This window comes from Acanthamoeba castellanii (genome assembly GCF_000313135.1).
Source record: "Acanthamoeba castellanii str. Neff unplaced genomic scaffold scf7180000084745, whole genome shotgun sequence".
In the NCBI taxonomy this organism is placed as follows: Eukaryota; Discosea; order Longamoebia; family Acanthamoebidae; genus Acanthamoeba; species Acanthamoeba castellanii.
Genome location: NW_004457592.1, coordinates 641,657 through 658,721, shown reverse-complemented (window position 1 = coordinate 658,721; position 17,065 = coordinate 641,657). Strand labels below are relative to the sequence as shown.

The 17,065-nt window shown below is 56.1% G+C and overlaps 7 protein-coding genes across 7 annotated transcripts; 1 reads left to right on the top strand and 6 right to left on the bottom strand.

The window, feature by feature from the left end:
• Window positions 1–663: 663 nt before the first annotated feature.
• Window positions 664–3,770, bottom strand: ACA1_184490 (agarase, putative; the record flags this gene model as incomplete). The annotated part of the gene is made up of 11 exons (XM_004345996.1): window positions 664–1,050; window positions 1,154–1,434; window positions 1,504–1,614; window positions 1,712–1,816; window positions 1,920–2,124; window positions 2,239–2,462; window positions 2,539–2,693; window positions 2,778–2,923; window positions 3,030–3,346; window positions 3,429–3,584; window positions 3,704–3,770. 11 exons carry the CDS (start codon window positions 3,768–3,770, stop codon window positions 664–666), a joined length of 2,154 nt encoding a protein of 717 aa, XP_004346046.1.
• A 647-nt stretch (window positions 3,771–4,417) lies between these two features.
• Window positions 4,418–4,722, bottom strand: ACA1_184480 (uncharacterized protein; the record flags this gene model as incomplete). The annotated part of the gene is made up of 2 exons (XM_004345995.1): window positions 4,418–4,447; window positions 4,510–4,722. The coding sequence occupies 2 exons, from the start codon at window positions 4,720–4,722 to the stop codon at window positions 4,418–4,420; spliced, it is 243 nt and encodes an 80-aa protein (XP_004346045.1).
• Window positions 4,723–5,293: 571 nt separating this feature from the next.
• ACA1_184470 (uncharacterized protein) lies at window positions 5,294–6,465 on the bottom strand (the record flags this gene model as incomplete). The annotated part of the gene is made up of 4 exons (XM_004345994.1): window positions 5,294–5,308; window positions 5,337–5,611; window positions 5,872–6,028; window positions 6,136–6,465. The coding sequence occupies 4 exons, from the start codon at window positions 6,463–6,465 to the stop codon at window positions 5,294–5,296; spliced, it is 777 nt and encodes a 258-aa protein (XP_004346044.1).
• Window positions 6,466–7,119: 654 nt separating this feature from the next.
• On the bottom strand, window positions 7,120–8,866 carry ACA1_184460 (tumor protein p53 inducible protein 3, putative; the record flags this gene model as incomplete). Its single annotated transcript, XM_004345993.1, has 9 exons — window positions 7,120–7,171; window positions 7,232–7,287; window positions 7,355–7,418; window positions 7,510–7,588; window positions 7,680–7,875; window positions 8,074–8,196; window positions 8,315–8,378; window positions 8,511–8,627; window positions 8,700–8,866. 9 exons carry the CDS (start codon window positions 8,864–8,866, stop codon window positions 7,120–7,122), a joined length of 918 nt encoding a protein of 305 aa, XP_004346043.1.
• A 120-nt stretch (window positions 8,867–8,986) lies between these two features.
• ACA1_184450 (3beta hydroxysteroid dehydrogenase/isomerase family protein) lies at window positions 8,987–11,178 on the bottom strand (the record flags this gene model as incomplete). Its single annotated transcript, XM_004345992.1, has 11 exons — window positions 8,987–9,188; window positions 9,267–9,385; window positions 9,464–9,520; window positions 9,592–9,678; window positions 9,773–9,838; window positions 9,908–9,988; window positions 10,088–10,202; window positions 10,310–10,362; window positions 10,451–10,594; window positions 10,719–10,880; window positions 11,032–11,178. 11 exons carry the CDS (start codon window positions 11,176–11,178, stop codon window positions 8,987–8,989), a joined length of 1,233 nt encoding a protein of 410 aa, XP_004346042.1.
• Window positions 11,179–11,684: 506 nt separating this feature from the next.
• Window positions 11,685–14,027, top strand: ACA1_184440 (soluble guanylyl cyclase beta1 subunit, putative; the record flags this gene model as incomplete). Its single annotated transcript, XM_004345991.1, has 3 exons — window positions 11,685–11,826; window positions 12,038–12,158; window positions 12,266–14,027. 3 exons carry the CDS (start codon window positions 11,685–11,687, stop codon window positions 14,025–14,027), a joined length of 2,025 nt encoding a protein of 674 aa, XP_004346041.1.
• Window positions 14,028–14,199: 172 nt separating this feature from the next.
• On the bottom strand, window positions 14,200–16,939 carry ACA1_184430 (Solute carrier family 29 (nucleoside transporters), member 1, putative; the record flags this gene model as incomplete). Its single annotated transcript, XM_004345990.1, has 13 exons — window positions 14,200–14,295; window positions 14,374–14,441; window positions 14,518–14,630; window positions 14,708–14,802; window positions 15,131–15,198; window positions 15,273–15,465; window positions 15,555–15,676; window positions 15,781–15,869; window positions 15,985–16,045; window positions 16,133–16,250; window positions 16,359–16,444; window positions 16,580–16,700; window positions 16,832–16,939. 13 exons carry the CDS (start codon window positions 16,937–16,939, stop codon window positions 14,200–14,202), a joined length of 1,338 nt encoding a protein of 445 aa, XP_004346040.1.
• Window positions 16,940–17,065: the final 126 nt, after the last annotated feature.

The window sequence follows — 17,065 nt, the reverse complement described above, 5'->3', positions numbered from 1 at the left end:
TCTCTCTCTAAGTGGGTGTGTATATGTGGGAAGGTGTAAAGTAGTTGGCGTTTACACAATACAAAAAAAAAAGAGAGATAAAAAAACAGTGTAGTAGTGCAAAAAATGCCAAGTCTAAATGCATATTTCGCATTCTTGATTTTTTATCTCTCTTCCTTGTTACCGCATGGCCATACACCACATACCATCTTGTAGCCCTGAATATTGTACATCTTTTCTAAGATCATTTTACCGAGCTACGATCAAGTCCAACCAAGGTAGCCCTTTTCTCTTCCTTTTCTCACAATTTCCAAGTCATTTTTCACTACTAAATTCGGCCTCTCTCCCTTGTACCATGAGCAATCAGCCTCCACATGGGTGCATTCGATGCGTCTCAATATTGTGCATATTGTGACACCATAGTGACAAGCCACAGACGACATGCAAGGCCACAAGCCTGCCCTCACAGGGGCACACCCTAAAAAGGGGAACAAGAAAACGCCACATTGCACCGTCCATTTAGGTGGCGATGGAGAACACAATCCTAGAAAAAACCTCGCTCACAATAAACTGCGTTGTTGTTGCTACGCACAACTTCAGTTGCAATGTGCGATTTGAATGCTGGTACAATGGCTTGATCTCTATCTTGATCTGTGGCGAGATAGGGATCTCATCCTCTCGTCGCTAGCAAGTGGCCTTGGTGCCGCCCACCTGGGTGTAGGAGACCGACTGGACGTACATGGCGTCGCTCACCTTGGGCGAAGTGTTGGTCGCCGAGACGAACAGCGTGATGGCCATCGTCGAGTTGGGCAGCCCGGCCAGCGCCGTCGTCAAGTTGTACGAGCCGAGGAGGACGCCGCCGGCGTAGAAGGCAAAGTAGGTGGGCATGTAGTGGATCGTGTAGTTGTGGAAGCCCGACGACGGGTTGCCCAACGCAAGCCCGCCAATCCACTTGAGATACTTGTACGCCCCGTCGTTGTAGTAATCGAGCGTGCCGCCATTATTGGCAGTACCCTGGTTGGCGCGCACGCGGAGGGTGATGGCGTCGAGAGACGACGTCCGGCTGTTCAACTGCTCGAGCACAACAACGACGACGACGATGATCGAACGCGTGTGTGAGTGGACGATCGCCAGAAGTAGTGAGCAAAGAGACGACGACGAGGAGAAAGCGTACGCCAAACTGGGCAGTGAAACCGGTAGTGGCAGGCGCCTTGAAGAAGGCCGTGTAGATGCCATAGCCGAAGCTCGTTGACTGCGTGAACACCGAGCCTGCCGAGAAGTTCTTCCCGCTGCACGGCGCCGCTGTCGTGCAAGGCGAGATCGCCAGCTTGAGCTGGTTGGACGACGTCGACACCTTGCCCGGCTGGAAGGCCTCGCTGGGGCTCGAAGTCGAGGTGCTCGCCGTCCACACGGTGGTGTTGAGCGAGCTGCCGAACGACGTGACTTGCAGTTTGGCTGTTGTTGTTGGCAAAGTGAGACAATCGCACCCAAGAGGAACCGCAGAGGAGGAGAGGTGCGAGGTACAAGCGTCGGTGCCGCAGTTAGCGCCCAGGAAGCCTGTGTCGCACTTGCACACGCCGGTCTTGGTGTTGCAGCAGCCGTGGCCGGAGCAGCCGTTCGGGCATGTCAACGTGGCTGAGAAGCGGAAAGGGGGAGGGGGTCAGTTTTTTAGCTCCGATTGGCTATCGTGTGAGAACAGCCAGAGGAGGCGTGTAGCAGGACAGGTTCGTACTGTAGCACCTGGCAGCCTTGAGGCCCGTGGTGGTGCTCTCGTGCAAGGTCGAGAGCGTGGGGATGGTCGTCTTCATCATGTTGGTCAGATCCGTGTAGGTCACATCTGCAAGCACAGAAAGCCACGCCAAAGACGAAACAGTCACTCGCTGGTGAGACTACACTCCACCTCTGATGGCAGAGGAGCTCTATCATCTTCACATTCGTACCGTCCTTGTTGACAAGACCGAAGTTGCTGTTCTCGCCGTCGCTCTCGCGCCCAGCGACCGGCTGGTCTACCCACTGGAACCAGTGGAATCCGACCAAGGCCGGGTGGGGAGCCAGAGTGGTGGTGTAGTTCCTGTAGCCCTGCGCGCGCTGAGCCTGCGTCGCCACCGTGAGGCCTGCTCCCTTGGTGTTCGGTAGTCCAGAGTCCTGTGTTATGCATGCCGCACCAGACAGACATGGGAAGTTAGATACACTCGCGCACCCGGAGGTAAAGTCTGTGCAAGGAGAGAAGGTCTTGTGATGAGAGAAGGTCGAGCGTACGTTGGCCTTGTAGGCAAACTCGCCGATGAGGATGGGCTTGTTGGTGGCGTTGTAGATGGCCACGATGCGCGACATGGGCGGACCATTGCGCTCACTGTTGCTGGGATACGAGTTGATCGAGATTACATCATTCCACTCCGCCGTAGCCTTGAGCACGGCGTCGATGGGCTTGCCGACGAACCGCGCGCCCATGACCATGTGGTACGGGTCCACCTTACGAATGGCTGATGCCACACAACGTCAAGCACGGTGGATCAGACGTGGCTCCGCGCGCGCCTCCTCCCTTCTCCATCCAACAACGAAAGCGGTGGCGGGTGAGGGTGCGCATGCCAGAGACGGTGACGTTGAAGAACTTGCTCGAGGCGATGTAGGCAAAGTCGTTAGAGTCGGTCGTGTGCACGGCCGAACGACCGGGAAGCGTTTTGATGGTGTCGAAGCTCGTGTAGGTCGTGTTCCTACATCCACGCGCGCGTGTGAGTCCAACCCAAGGACGAGCGAATGGTCGATTCCGATGGAGGAGGGGGGCGAGGGGGACGTACCAGGCCTTGTTGAGCGCGGTGATGGTCGGATACCTGGTCTTGAGGAATGAGACGGCGCGGACGCGTCCGGGCGAGGTCAGGTTGAGCGAGATGAGCATGTTGTCGAGAATGCTGCCCGCCAACCGCCAGTCGTCACCCCACCACATCTGTGCGAGCGTGCGTGTGTGAGCGATGTCAGCTGATGATGACGATGATGCATCATGCTAGGACTGGAGGATGGGTGGGTTAGGGGGGGAGAAGGTGCGTCGTCACCTCGTTGTCGAGGAAGTAGCCGATCAAGAGCGGATCGGTGCGATAGGGCGAGCAGCGATCCATGGCGAGGCCGTTGACGCGCGTCTCCCACGCCGGGTCGAACACGTCGGGGAACATGCCACGAGCCCACGTGCCGAAGTTCTTGCCCAAACCGATCTCGCGCGTGTAGGGCATGCCCTTGCTGATCGCCACCGAGTCGCACCACGCGCCCATCGTGTTGAGATTCCACGACACGAGGCGCGACGTGACCGAGTCGGCCCAGGACGACTGGCTTCCGCCGAACTTGCGCTTCACAGCGTCGTTGTACGCAGACACACCTGTGTAGATGTGAGAGAGGACGATGTAGGTGAGCGAGTGTTATGTTCTGGCTATCGCTCCGTTCCGCACGCGTGTGCGTACCGGTGGTGCTTCGGTCGCCGCCGTAGTTGACGACATCGACGCCGTTGGAGAAGAAACGGGAGCCCTTGGGGTCGATGAACCACCAGGCGCCCTTGGCCGACTTGCCCACGGAGAAGAAGCACCGATCGGGGTAACCAAAGTCGACCGCGCCCTCACCTGCAAGCGTGAACACGAGAGATCGACAAATCATCGCCATCAAGAGAGAGAGAGAGAGAGAGATCAAAAAACGTCACGTGGTGGGGTTGTGTAGGCGTGGTGGTGACGGTGGGAGGTACCAGAAGAGATGAAGTAGGTCGCCACCGTGAGGAGGAGGAGAAGGCCGATGAGGCCGAAGCGCGGCATGATGGTGTTGACGCGCCGGAGGTAAAAACTGCAAGTGCAACATGTCTGGCCCGCGGTACGCTATTGAAGGGTGTGGCGGAGGAGCGCTGGCCAATTGCGGTGGGCTGTAAGCGCAGGCGCTCGTGATGGCCAACGGCGGCAACTCCTCGGCGGCAACCTTAATTCCACAATCCTCCGCAGTTGTGCTCCCGGAATTAAAACCAAACTACCGCACAGCATTACTGGAATCAGTATTTTAATTGAACCACATGATAGGCGCAACGAATGTATCGTAATCTTCCGGCCGTCCGTTGGTTGGCCCTGTCCACTTTATCTCTTTGCTCAACTCTCATACAGTCCACCAACCAAGACTACCATAAGTGTGCCACAGGCGTCAGCCACACGCTGTCTGATATCTCGCACACGCATGCTTGTCATTAAAATGTATTAGTATACTAATACATTTTGATCATAAAAAAGGTGACCTTGCCAACGACCGTGCAGTTCTTGGTGCTGTCTCCATTGCCATTGACGAGATGCTCATGCCAATTTCATAGTAGAGAGCTGGGTTGAAGCAGAGCTTGAGGGCAGCGCTGCTGTCCTTGCTGTCCATGGGGCACACCCACCGCTCATTGTCAAGCGTGCAGGTGCTGTGCATCTTCCACCACTCATTGGCCCATGCGGAACTGGTCATGGTCCTGCATCCAGTGTGTGAGGCAGTGCCGTCAGCGTCGAGCCAGCTCTGCATGCGGCAGGACACAGTCTCGCCGCCTTTGTAGGTGTGAAGATCTGGATTGGTCAAGAAGCGCCAGATGTTGTTGCAGTTCTTGTACTTGATGCCCGAAGTCGCCTGCATGAGCTGGGGGGCATGAACTGATCCAAGTGCAAGAGGGAAGTGAAGATCTGAGGTGTAGGTCATCTGGCCGCCAAAGTGGAACGCCGACGCGGACGCCCACCAGAAGCCTGACTGCATGCTGGTGCTGGCAGATACTACTGGATACAGTGATACCCCAGTGATGTGTGGGGGTTTTTTTGTCAGTGTTTATTTGATAAGAGAGCAAGGGCTGTACTTCTGGGGCCAATAGCCCCTTTCTTCAATCAGGTACCCCAGCTCGCCTTCATCAGGGCCTGTCAACATGACACCCGGGATTGAAAACCACACAATGCTTGCTAAGTTGTCCATAAGGTACTACACTGCTTCACCACTGAACAGCTGCAAGAAAGGTAAAGATATAAACTAAGATAATGTTATTGTTATTCATTATGTTGTATGAGGAGGCCAGGAGGTGATGACTCGACTCTTCCAGTCCGATGGAACCACCAAGCCTGTGGACGTTGCTTCCTCCTTGATGTGCAACATGATGACCCTGTCGATGATGAGCTCAATCAGTTCTTGCGGCAGATCACCCAACTCCTTGTGGGGTATTCTGCCGGACTTGTCCTTATCACCGTCATCCATCAGTCGAGTTCTTCGATGGCGGTCGACGACCATGAGCAGTTCGCTCACTTCTTGAGCGCACGCGCTCTGCATTGGCCAGATTATGTCAGCACTCAGCAGTCTGCATAATAGAAGTAAAAGTACGGAACCTTGATCACGACAGCCCACCCGCGCAACTCACGCCTGCTCAACTCTTGGACTCTAGCCATAGGTCGTGCAAAGCATGCAGCCATGGCCCTGGCTTTCTTGAGCTGCCCTTCTGTATCCGTTTGCCACAGTCCGATGGCAGCTTCCAGATGTGGCAGTCCGGTAATGACTGGGTCCCACCAGGAGCTGAACTTCTCCATCTTCAGCTGCTGCCGAAACATCTGCAGCAGCTGAACGACTGAGCCTCGCGGAGTCCACCTGTCGGGGAGGAAGAGCCCTGCCGGATTTCGCGTGAGTGGGTTCAATCAAATGGCCAAGGATGCTCATGTGCAAGTTACCTTGATCCTGCCAAAGGAGAAGACTGCCATCAGGCCCCAGCACCAACGGATGGTGCATTGGCGTGAGGACGCGCATATGCGGCATAGCGTATGGGTAGTTGTACGGCAGGTAGGTCTGCACCACAAACACGCAGCCTGATGATCCTCTCAAAGGTTAGCACTTCTTGCAGATGATGAGGAGCATCCATGGAAGCCGTACCCTCGAACGGGCACCCTTGGGGCGCTTCGACGAGCCACTTGACATGCGACCATTCCCCCTGATCGGCTACCCACGCATATATGCCTTCGGTGAAGGGTGTGATGTTATCCACATGTCTGTTGGGGTCAAGCATGACCTGCAGCTCCTTAGGCATCCTCTGCCGCCTGGGTCGTTGTACCTTCTCATGCAGTAAGTGGAATGATCAGGTCAGTTCCCCAGCAGCCTGACTGAACCAACTGGCCACAAAGTGGGAGCAAAACGTACGTCATCGGCCAAAGTGGCGAGGGTTGCCTGATCTTGGTTCCGCGTGAGAGGATAGGGCACGGCGTAGGCATCCCATCGGCAGGATAGCGTCACCGTTGTGCTTTGCGGCCACACGGTGGACAGGGTGGAGTCGTCGTCGATCTTGACGTTGATGATGTGGAGAGAATGTCCTGGCGTCGGCGGCGGACCCAATTCGGCTGTGAGGAGCCGATGGAGCGCCTTGGTTGTGGTGGAGGCGGGCAGGGATACGCTGACCTCCTGCTCGGAGCTTCCGTAGATGTTGCACGCCACTACCAGCACCTGGTTTGCATCTTGTGTTGCTTCTTCCATGCCAAAACTAAGCGCTTTTTTCACTCGCCCAAACCTGACTATAAATGCCTCGGGCATGGACTCTCGGGCTCACCCAACAGGTTACCGTACTTTGTCCTCTCCGAGTTTGAGTTCAGCGAAGTGCAGGAAAAAGAACGAGAAATGAAAACGACCCGAAAGCGAGAAAACGAAAACGAAAACGAAAACGAAGCCGCATTACATGGGCACACGGCTCTGCCTTTGCGCTCGCGGCCCTTCTCAAGGGCGACCACGCGGCAGCGCGCCACTGACTGCCAGTGCGAAAATCTGCTCTAGTAGTTCGAGCATCGGGACGCGCTGGCCAATGAGGCCCGGCACGCCCACCTCTACCGCTGGCTGGCGCTGAACCTGGCGGTGGCGCATGCAGACATGTCGTGGCCAAGTGCATCGACATCGAGCGTTGGCGTTGGACAGTCTGCGCAAGTCTGGCGCCCTGCGTGGGCGACCACAACACCGCCGCCATAGCGCGCCTCCCACCCCGGTCGAGATGATCGTTTGGGCTTGGCCGATTGCTCAGCATCGCCTTCAACCAGATACAAAACCAATGTACATTGTGTGAAGATGCTGTAAAGAGGTAATTGTAACATTTTATTTCTCTGTGATTCTACTATGCTGCGATGGTGGTATTACCACAACTTACATGCCGTTGAGCACAATCTTGCCCACACTTTGATTGCTCTCCATGTACCTGTGGGCATCAGCAACATGCTCCCATGCGAAGGTCTTGGTGATGAGGGCCTTGAGCCACCCCTCCTTGAACTTGTCCATTGCAAATGCCTCAAATTCCTGACCCATATCGTGTAACTGGTCAGCCACAACATTGCCACTAGACAAATTTGGACGATGTGGATGCACATATCTCAAAACTTACCTTGGTAAGCTTCACCTTGTAGTCAAGCGAGCGCGCCCTGAGCGTTGATCCACGAATGTTCAACCTGCACAAAGACAACACAATGACCGCAGTGTGTGTGATGTGTTAAAAAACAAAGGGTGTTTGAGTATCTCTCTAAAGTGAGGCATGTGTACCGCTTGCGCAGGATGGCCGCAATATCACAACTGGGAATCTGGGAGCCGCTCAAGAACGCCAGCATCACCATTGTGCCATCTGCATTTTTGATTTGATTTGAATTGAATTGAGCACAAAAAGCAAAAATGAAAGTGATACAGAAAGCGAAAGCGAAAGTGAAGGGGCGTACCCATGGCGAGAGCGGCCAGGTTCTGCTCCCAGTAGGACGCTCCAACGAAGTCGATGATGACGTCGACGCCCTTGCCTCCGGTGAGCGAGAGCACCTTGTCGACCCACTTGCCCTCGTTTTCATTGCGGTCGATGGTCTCGTCGGCGCCCAACTCATGACAGAAGCTCAGCTTATCCTTCGACGCCGTGATGATTACCTGCGTGTGTACGAAACGTCAGCGCACCAGCACACAGCACACAGCACACGTGCAACATGCCTGTATGTTGTCGAACAGCTTGGCGAGTTGAATGGCGGATGTGCCCACGCCGCTGGCCTAGACACGCGACAACAGCTCAAGTCAATGTCACATGTACACTGTAAAGCAGAGGGCAGCAGGGAGAGGGGGCAAGCATACCCCGGCGTGGATAAGGACGCGCTTGTTGGCCGCGAGGCCGCCGATCCACACGAGCGCCTGGTAGGCCGTGAGAAAGGCCTCAGGAATGGCCGCCGCCTCTTCGAAGGACAAGTTCTCGGGAATCTGAAGAATACAACATGTCGTGGGATGAGGCCAACTACACGACATACGACACACACAAAGAGCGGTGTGGTGTGGTGGTGTGTGTGTGTGTGTGTGTGTGATGGACAGAGGTATGTACATGCATGGCGGTGTCCTGGTGGATGACGCAGTACTCGGCATAGCCTCCGCCACCAAGCAGCGCACTGACCATGTCACACGGCACGCACACGCACATGCCACACGAGCACACATGTTCAGGCGACGATCGCGTGAGTGAGTTGTGGGTGCCATGGACGAGGGAACATGTTGTATTTAAGGGTGAGCTCAGACTGTACCATACGCGATCGCCGGCCTTGAACGAGGTCACGCCTTCGCCTACCTCTTCTACCACGCCCGCCATCTCGAGGCCCAGCACCGTCGACTCGCCCGGCGGAGGCGGATACTTGCCCAGCCTGCGAGGATTATTTATTTTATTGATTTATTTGTATTCGTTTTATTTGTATTTTATTTGTTGGGGCCTATACCGCTGGACCGTGTCGGCACGATTGAGTGCAGTGGCCTTGATCTTGACCAGCAGATGGGCAGGCTTCAGTTCGGGCCTGGGCACGTCGTCTGCCACGTAGAGCAGCTCTGGTCCACCGTGCCCCGGCTCGCCCACCGACACCGCGCGCATCGTCGCCTTGCTGCTCATCTTTTTTTCCCTTGGAACAAAAGAAAGTCGCCCAAGAACTCCCCAGAAAAAGTGAGACACGTCACACGGTTCTCGTGCCGGGCTCTTTCTTTTTTGCCTTCTACTGCAGGTCTGTTATTGTTATTGTTGAGTCTTGGGCTTCTGGCTTGTGAGCTCAGGCTGGTAGTAGTGTGAGCACTGCTCAAAGGCCTCCTCCATGGTGTAGGGTGGCTCATAGCCAAAGTCCCTCTTGGCACGGGAGTAGTTGAGGTAGATGTCCGCCATGGCAATGGTCAGCACAGCTGGTGTGAGCTTGAAGAACTGACCCTTGAGATTGCCACGCCTGGTGGCATATATTGTTGTGAGCCACCCACCCACAATACATACAACACATACAACACATACACGCACGCACACGCACGCAATGGGAGGAGGAACAAACGAGAGCCAGGTCAGGGACTCGCTGATGATGGCCAGGGTCCACACAAGGGGCTTGGGAAGCACAACGATGTCCTCGTCCTTGCCACCAACAGCTCGGTTCTGGAAAGACGAGTGTTGGTCAGGCACAAGATTGGATCACAGCAAACCCCCACAAAGTGCAAACACCATGTTGCGTACCAGCTTGGTCCAGAACTCGATGTACTCCATCGGGCGGTCTCCCGCAATGCAGTAGGTCTGCAACAAAAGGTGTACATACACCATTCTTAATATCAAACCTGATGCAAGGAGGAAGAAGAAGCGCGCACCTTGCCAGCAGGGCTGTTGGGAGAGTCGCTCAGCGCGCCTTCGAGCAGCAATTGAGCATGCACCACGTTCTCAACATACACCCAATCCTGCATTGTTGGTTGTCCACCTAGATCTCAGCTCAACAACAACATGTTGAGAGAAGAGAAGGGGTGGAGTGGAGAGAGGTGGTATGGACTGTACCTGTAGGTTGCCTTTGCAGAGCATGGGCTCCGGTTTGCCGGCCCTGTATACCGATTCGGCCATGATCTGTTGCGTGGCGAAGTGAACAGGGGGAGTGAGCCAACACTGAGCTTTTCACCCAGCGGTGCGTCGTACATTGTCCCGTGGACCAAAGATGCCGTTGGGCCTGACCGCGCCAGTCAGTATGCCGTGCTTCCCGTTCGCGGCCAAGACAGCCTAAGACCGGAGAGAGTGAGAGAGAAATGCATCGATGATGAGAAATATCAGACGTGAGGCCACCTTATCTAAGTTCATCGAGGTCCATGCGAGGCGCACCTTTTCGGCCAGGGCCTTGGTCTCGGAGTAGTGGTTGTTGGGACGGGCGGGGTACGGCCAGGATTCGTCGCCGTTCTTGATGGACTCGCCGCTTCCCAGGATGACATTCGACGAGCTGTGACGAGACGAGACAGGAAGACCGTGGTTTCAGGTGAGCAGCGTGGTCGATCACACCAAAAGCAACGGAGAAGGAGCTCAAAATGTGAGCGCAGGTCTGGGCACCTGGTGTAGACAAAGCGCTTTACGCCCCCGGCGATGCTGGCGGAGAGCACGTTCTGCATTCGTCGACGAAAAGAGAAACGATTAACGCGAGATCTTAATGGTACTGATTGCCAGGAGTGACGAGGCCAACGGTGTATGTACCTCGAGGCCAGTCACGTTGACCGCGTAGCTGAGCGGGCGCTGGAAATCGAAGCGCGACCAGTAGTCGATCACGGCCGCCGTGTGGAACACGCTGTCGATGCCCTTGACCGCCTTCTTGCAGTCATCCTTGTTTAGAATGTTGCCCTTGTGTACGTGTGCACACGGGTAAGTTTGGATTGCCAACCCTGCGCGATGTGTGACCATCACACATGTCGCGACTGATGATGATGACGATGATGATGGTGAAGCAGCAGCAGGTGGACTGTACCAGTACAAACTCGACCTTCGGGTGGTCCTTGAAGAGAGGCGTCTCCCGCTGGTCGAAGATGCGCACGTGCTGCTCGCCGCGAGCAAGCAGCGCCTCGACAATGTGTGAGCCGAGGAAACCGCTGCCGCCCACGACCAAATACCGCCGGCCAGTCGCTTTGGTCTGTTGGGGCGCAGAGAAGAAGTATTAACTCGGTTTTTTATTTACAATTTTATACCATGTGAAAATAATAGTATATATAAAAATGGGAGTGGGGTTTCATAAATAAATGAGAAAAAATTGAATGGATTAAATTGAGGGAGGACAAGCGTACGCTAATCTTCATCTCCGGCGTGGGCTTGAAGATTGAGGGCTTGAGGAGGCCTGTCTGCGGTGGGGCGGGACTGACGGACCGCCTAGCGACCAGAAGGGCGACCACGACGGCGGCCACGCCGAGAGCAACCAAGGTCAGGGGCTCCATTGCCATTGGGTCGAGGCGAAAACAGATAAAGAGATACAACAAAACACAAACAAAATATATCGTGTCCGCAGTGGCCCCAGGGCATTGGTGCTTGATAGCTCAAATAATGACCAATTGGCAACAGCTACAAACTCACCTGGAATGTCAATCTGCTTCTGCTTGGGTGGCGGCTGTCAAGAACAGACAGCTGCAGGCCGGGCAACCTGGGCACGTCCAATGAAGAGAACCGGGCCCGCAAGACTTCCAGCCTCCAGGTGGCTCATCTGCTGGGTTATGGCCGTGTGGGTGACGGCCGCCCAGCCATTCGGTGTCTCTTCTTCGCTGCAGTCCAGGTTTATACCATAAACCGAGCACCCGTATCTCCTTCTAACTCGTGTGCAGAGAACCAACATTCAAGCAGACGCGCAGCCTCTTTTCTCTCTTTTCTCTTTCTCTTCACCAGAAACCAATAGTAGCAGACACGCATTAGAAGGAAAGAGAAGCAGAAGAGACACGCGGAGAGGGCCATGTATGGGCTCATCAATAAGGCAGTGCGAGCACTAATTGTGTCGCACTATGGGGAGGCGACGTGGCTCGAGATAGTCAAACTCGCCGGCTGCCAGGCCCTCTTCATCTCCAACACTTCCTACCCCGACGAAACCACCTACGGTGCGCCCCCTCCCTCCTTCATCTTCTTCTTCCCTTCAAGCACTTCCTTGTCGTGAAGCAGCAACGCCTGCATTTGTCCCATTGTTCCCGGTTTTGGAAGCACTGTCGCAAGCGGCTGTTGTCTCTGCCTTCGTTCTTTCGCTGCCGTTTCGCGCTAGTTTCCGTTTTTCTCTGTTAATTTCTTTTTTGCTTAACGGCTTTCTTCGTCCAGCGTTGGTGGGTGCTGCGAGCGAGGTGTTGAAGGTGCCGGCGCCTGACCTGCTCGAGCGGGTGGGCCTTTACTGGGTCTCCTACACACGTCAACATGGCTACAAATCTCTCTTCGATATCGGGTACTCCCCCATCGTCTCCATTTCCCTTTCTCATCGTCTCCCAATCTTAAGATTAAGATTGATCCGAAGGGTCTCTAATGGCGTATGTATGTACACATAAATCACAGAGGGTCATCGCTGCCCGAATTTCTATGCAACCTGAACGCCATGCACACGCACATCCAGGCCCAGTTCCCCAAGCTGCGCATGCCCACCTTCTGGTGCACCGACATCGCGCCCCAGTCCCTCACCCTGCACTACCGGCCCGGGCGGCCCACGCGCAACGGCCTCGCCCCGCTCGTCGTGGGCCTCATGAAGGGCCTCGCCGACCTCTTTCATCTCGAGGAGTTCGAGATCGAGCACACCGGCAAGCGCAGCCACCACGGCGCCGACGACGACGACGGAGGAGCCGACTTCGACGTCTTTCTCCTGCGCTGGGAGGGCGAGCCGTCCTCGCTGGACTCCAGCATCGGTGGCATGCCGTTGCTCGCCACCGCCACCCGCGCAGACCTCAGCGCCTCGACCGCGTCGATTCCCGACTACAGTGGCGAATGCCCGGCCCCGGCCGGCAGCGACGAGAACGACAAGCTGCGCGCGTTCGAGGCCCGCTGGCAGTTCTGCCTGCCGCCGACTCGCTTCGCGGCGGCGTTCCCCTTCCACCTGGTGCTGTCGCAGGACCTCAAGATCGTGCAGGCCGGCGAGGTCCTCCAGCGCCTGTGTCCGGAGATGGCCCTCGGCTCCGACTTTGGCCAGCACTGGCGCGTCGTGCGGCCCGAGATGGTCGTGCCCGTACCGCAGCCGCGCGGCCATGGCACTCACCACAGCGAGCCTGAGGCCCACAACGGCGGGGAAGGGGAGACGCGCGACAAGAGCGACAACGGTGGCGTGAGCTTCCAGGCGATCAAGGACAACAGGGATCTGCTGTTCCTGCTCGAGTCGAAGCACAACAAGCGACTCAAGCTGCGCGGGCAGATGAACGTCATCTCTTCGACAGAGGGCTGCCAGGTCAGCAACAGCGGCGGGACGCTCCGGAGGAAGGCCCAGCCGCCGCCGCCGCCGCCGCAGCAGCAGCAGCCTACACAGCAGTCCCACACTCGCGAGCGTCGGCAAACGCCGAGGTCGCCCCGGTGTCCCATGTCTTTGGCGGCCAGCCCGCGCAGATCGACCACTTTATCCGTGTCGCCTGCCTGTGCATCGAGCGCCAGCGCAACCGCAACGCCGCCCGGTGGGTGTCCGATGACGTCGCTCATGTCGTCATCCTCGTCGACCAGCGTTGGTCGCCGCAAGAAGAAGACTCTGCGCAGCATATCCGACCCGGCCACAGACGGCAAGAAGAAGAGGAGCTCCACGGACCGAGCGCGCAGGCCCGAGGAGGACGATTCCGACCTCACCGACAGCAACCGGAGCGTCATCTGCGCGCCGCCCGCGGAGGAGACCATCATCAAGGCCGACGGCGACGATGGCAACAAACCGACGGTCGTGGTGGCAGCCGCCGATCATTACAAGCAGCACAAGACGAAGAAGAGCAGCAAGCGCGCGAGGGCCAAGCAGACGCTCAGGCTCGAGGAGTTCGTGTTCTTCCTGGGCAGCGTGCAGGTCAAGGACAACGAGGAGGTGGTCGAGCTGGGCCTCTCCCTCCACGACTTTGCCCTCCACGACGCGGTCAAGGAGGTGCTCGTGCTCGCGGCCTCCAACGAGACGACCATGCGAGACGTCCACCAGATGGAGGAGTTCATCCTCTACGGCATGGACGGCGGCAGTGGTGCCGCCGGTGCGGGTGGCGCCAGGAAAGGCGACCCCTACGATGACAGCGCCATCAGCGGCAGTGGTCGACGCCCGTCCATCAAGCCCAACGGCCACACCAAGAACACCAGGTGCCTCCTCAGCTGAAAGGTTGCTGGAGCCTCCCATCCCCTTCTAGCATTGTACATGACCGCAGATTCTTTTTTTCACAACACGCAACGGAACCTTCTTGGTGGCCAACAACACCACTTTGGGGGGGGGGGAAATGTAAAGGAAAGGAGGGACAACAGACGGTGGCCGAAGCAAGTGGAGATGTTGTTTAGGAGGAGTCCCACGGAAGGGTTCCTTCGACGGCGTAGAGGAGGAGGATGGCAAAGTGGGCGGCCAGGAAGATGCCAAAGTTGAGAAAGAAGGACTGTATGCACGCGGGGGGGGGGAACGATCAGCCGTTGACACGAAAGTGCTGAGGAGAACGAGAAGAGAGGCCGGGTACCATGATGGCGCCAGCGGTTTCCTTCTCGTGATCCTTGGCATTGGTTGGGCCGTACATCATCGCCAACGCTAGCAGTGGAAGAAAAAGCACACACGCACGGTTTTAGCCGCAATCGCGTAAATCATCTGGGAGGAGGGCGCGTACTGCCGCAGTAGCCGTTGGTGAGCGCGAAGATGGCCATGAACACGTGGTACCAGGCGTCGTGGTTGAAGATGAGCGGCTTGATGCACAGAATGAACAGCGCAAAGAACGCGCACCTGGGATTATGGCGCGTGACACGGTGGTGCGATCAGATAAACGGACCACACACCCCACGGAGGACGGAATAAAGTACCTGGCGAAGGTGGGGACCCACAGCCATCGGGCACTGAAGAGGATGAAGAACTTGGGCAGCGTGCGACCGATAAAATCGAAGATTTGGAAGTTGAACTTTGGGTCGGCAAGTCAAGGAGGGAACAATGTGCTCGTGTCGTGCGTGCCACGTGTCGTGTCGTTGGTCGTGTCGTGTCGTTGGTCGTGTCGTGTCGTTGGTCGTGTCGTGTCGTTGGTCGTGTCGTGTCGTTGGTCGTGTCGTGTCGTTGGTCGTGTCGTGTCGTTGGTCGTGTCGTGTCGTGTCGTGTCGTGTCGTGTCGTGTCGTGTCGTGTCGTGTCGTGTCGTGTCGTGTCGTGTCGTGTCGTGTCGTGTCGTGTCGTGTCGTGTCGTGTCGTGTCGTGTCGTGTCGTGTCGTGTCGTGTCGTGTCGTGTGTCTAAGGATACGATCATCAGGATCACGAACCACTCTTGCGACAGCGAGTGGGTGGCCGTGTGAATTTGTGCGGTCATGCCTGGAAAGACGATCAATTGCGTCAGGCTCTGTCAACCAACGAGGGATAGGGTGGTTATGTATGGTAGTACGTACCGGGGAAGAGCGAGAGCGATACGAAGAAGATGGTGAAGACCACGAGAGCCTCGCGCCAGATACGCTTCATGAGCGAGAAGTAGTGGACCTTCTTCTGCTGAGAGGCTCCGGCCACGATCTCTTCGTCGTCGGTGGAATACACCGGGTCGACGCTATCGTTGATCGAACCCTTCTTTGGCTGGCCCGATTCCTTCTGCACAACGCGATGACAATTCAATTAATCAGGAGACAAAATTGAATTCAAGTAAAGAGTGAACGCGAAGTAGAAGCGACGAGACGCACCTGAGACTGGGCCATGTAGTACTTGGTGATCGGCAGTCGCAGGAGGACAAAGTAGCCGACGATGCAGAGGAAGAGGATAAATCCCGACAGAGCGAAGTAAATCATCGACGACGTCTGCATATCTGATCGCACAGCACACCGCCACAGGCGTGAGTAACACACATGGAGGAGGAGGAGGGGGAGTACTGCGACAGCGATTGGTCTCTGAATGGCCACATAACCATACCATTGGGCAGGGATCCCTTGGTGATGCAGCGGAGGCCTCCCGCAATGATGCCTGCCACTCCGTTGCCGCTCATCACAGCCGTGATGTACCTGAGAAGGCGGCATGGACGATCGGACAACCAGGTTAGTATTTCGTCGTCGTCGCGGCGGATCTGCGCACAGCGGCGCCACCATCAACTCAGAGATATTGATCATTGGCGCGTACGTGGGCGGAAACATCGAGGCCAAGCCCAGGATAGTTCCAAACAGCATCGCTGTGGCGCATCCTGTTCAACAAACAGAAAAACAACAACCGGCCGCGGTGTGAGAAAAACACAGCACGAGCGCGTGCGAGGGGTGGTAGGAGAGGTGACCTGTGGCGAACACTCCACCAAGGGTGACGATGAGATTAACGGGATAGGGGACACCGTCGAGGTTGATGAGGGGAACCATGACCTGCACGATCACGTCGATCGTGAAACCGACAACAATCTTTTCGGGGAAGAAGACCCACCACCCACCGAGAAGACTGGTCAGCGCTCCGGGAAGAACAACAACCAAGAAGGTCACTTGAAATGCTGCTTGAAGGCAGGCGCGTACTCGGGAGGTGAAGGAGAAGTTGCGGCCCCATCGGATGGTCAGGAGGAGCATGATCACGGAGGGCCAGTTGTAGGCCAGCGACAGCGCTGCATAGAAATAAAGAATAAATTGTTTTTTGATTAAAAAACATTGCAAGCTTATGGAGTACAATAAAATATATCTCGGTATTAAAAAATAGGGGGGAAAAATAAAAATCAGGAAATGTGGCAGGGAGTACACACCAAATGAGAAGGCAAATTTGGGGTAGAGGGTGGCAAAGTAATCGGCAGCGGTCAGGAGGGCGTTCCACGGGAAGAGCAGCCCCACCCCCAACAGGCAGAAGATGAGCCATGCCAGATTGAACTGGAGGTGCACATGAGTAGCGGGTGAGTCAAGCACAGAGATGGAAATTGAATGGAAATTTTCAACAGATTTGTAAAAACCAAAATCTGAGGGGATGATAAGAAATTGTGGCAGTATTACGGCTCGAGTACCTTGTCAGGAGGTGGTTCGTTGTAGCCCGTAAGGCTGCCCTCGTCATCTGAGAAGTTGGCCCGAGATTCGGGTGTAATTTTTTCGTATCTGTGCGTGACCTCCTTCATTCCTCCTGCCTTCGCTCTCCCGGTGGCGCTCCGACTCACTTGGTGGCGTTGTATCTCGACTGACGTAAAAGATCGAAGGATGGACCCTGTCCCTCCGTCCTCCTCTGTTTGTGTTCCGCGTTCCGT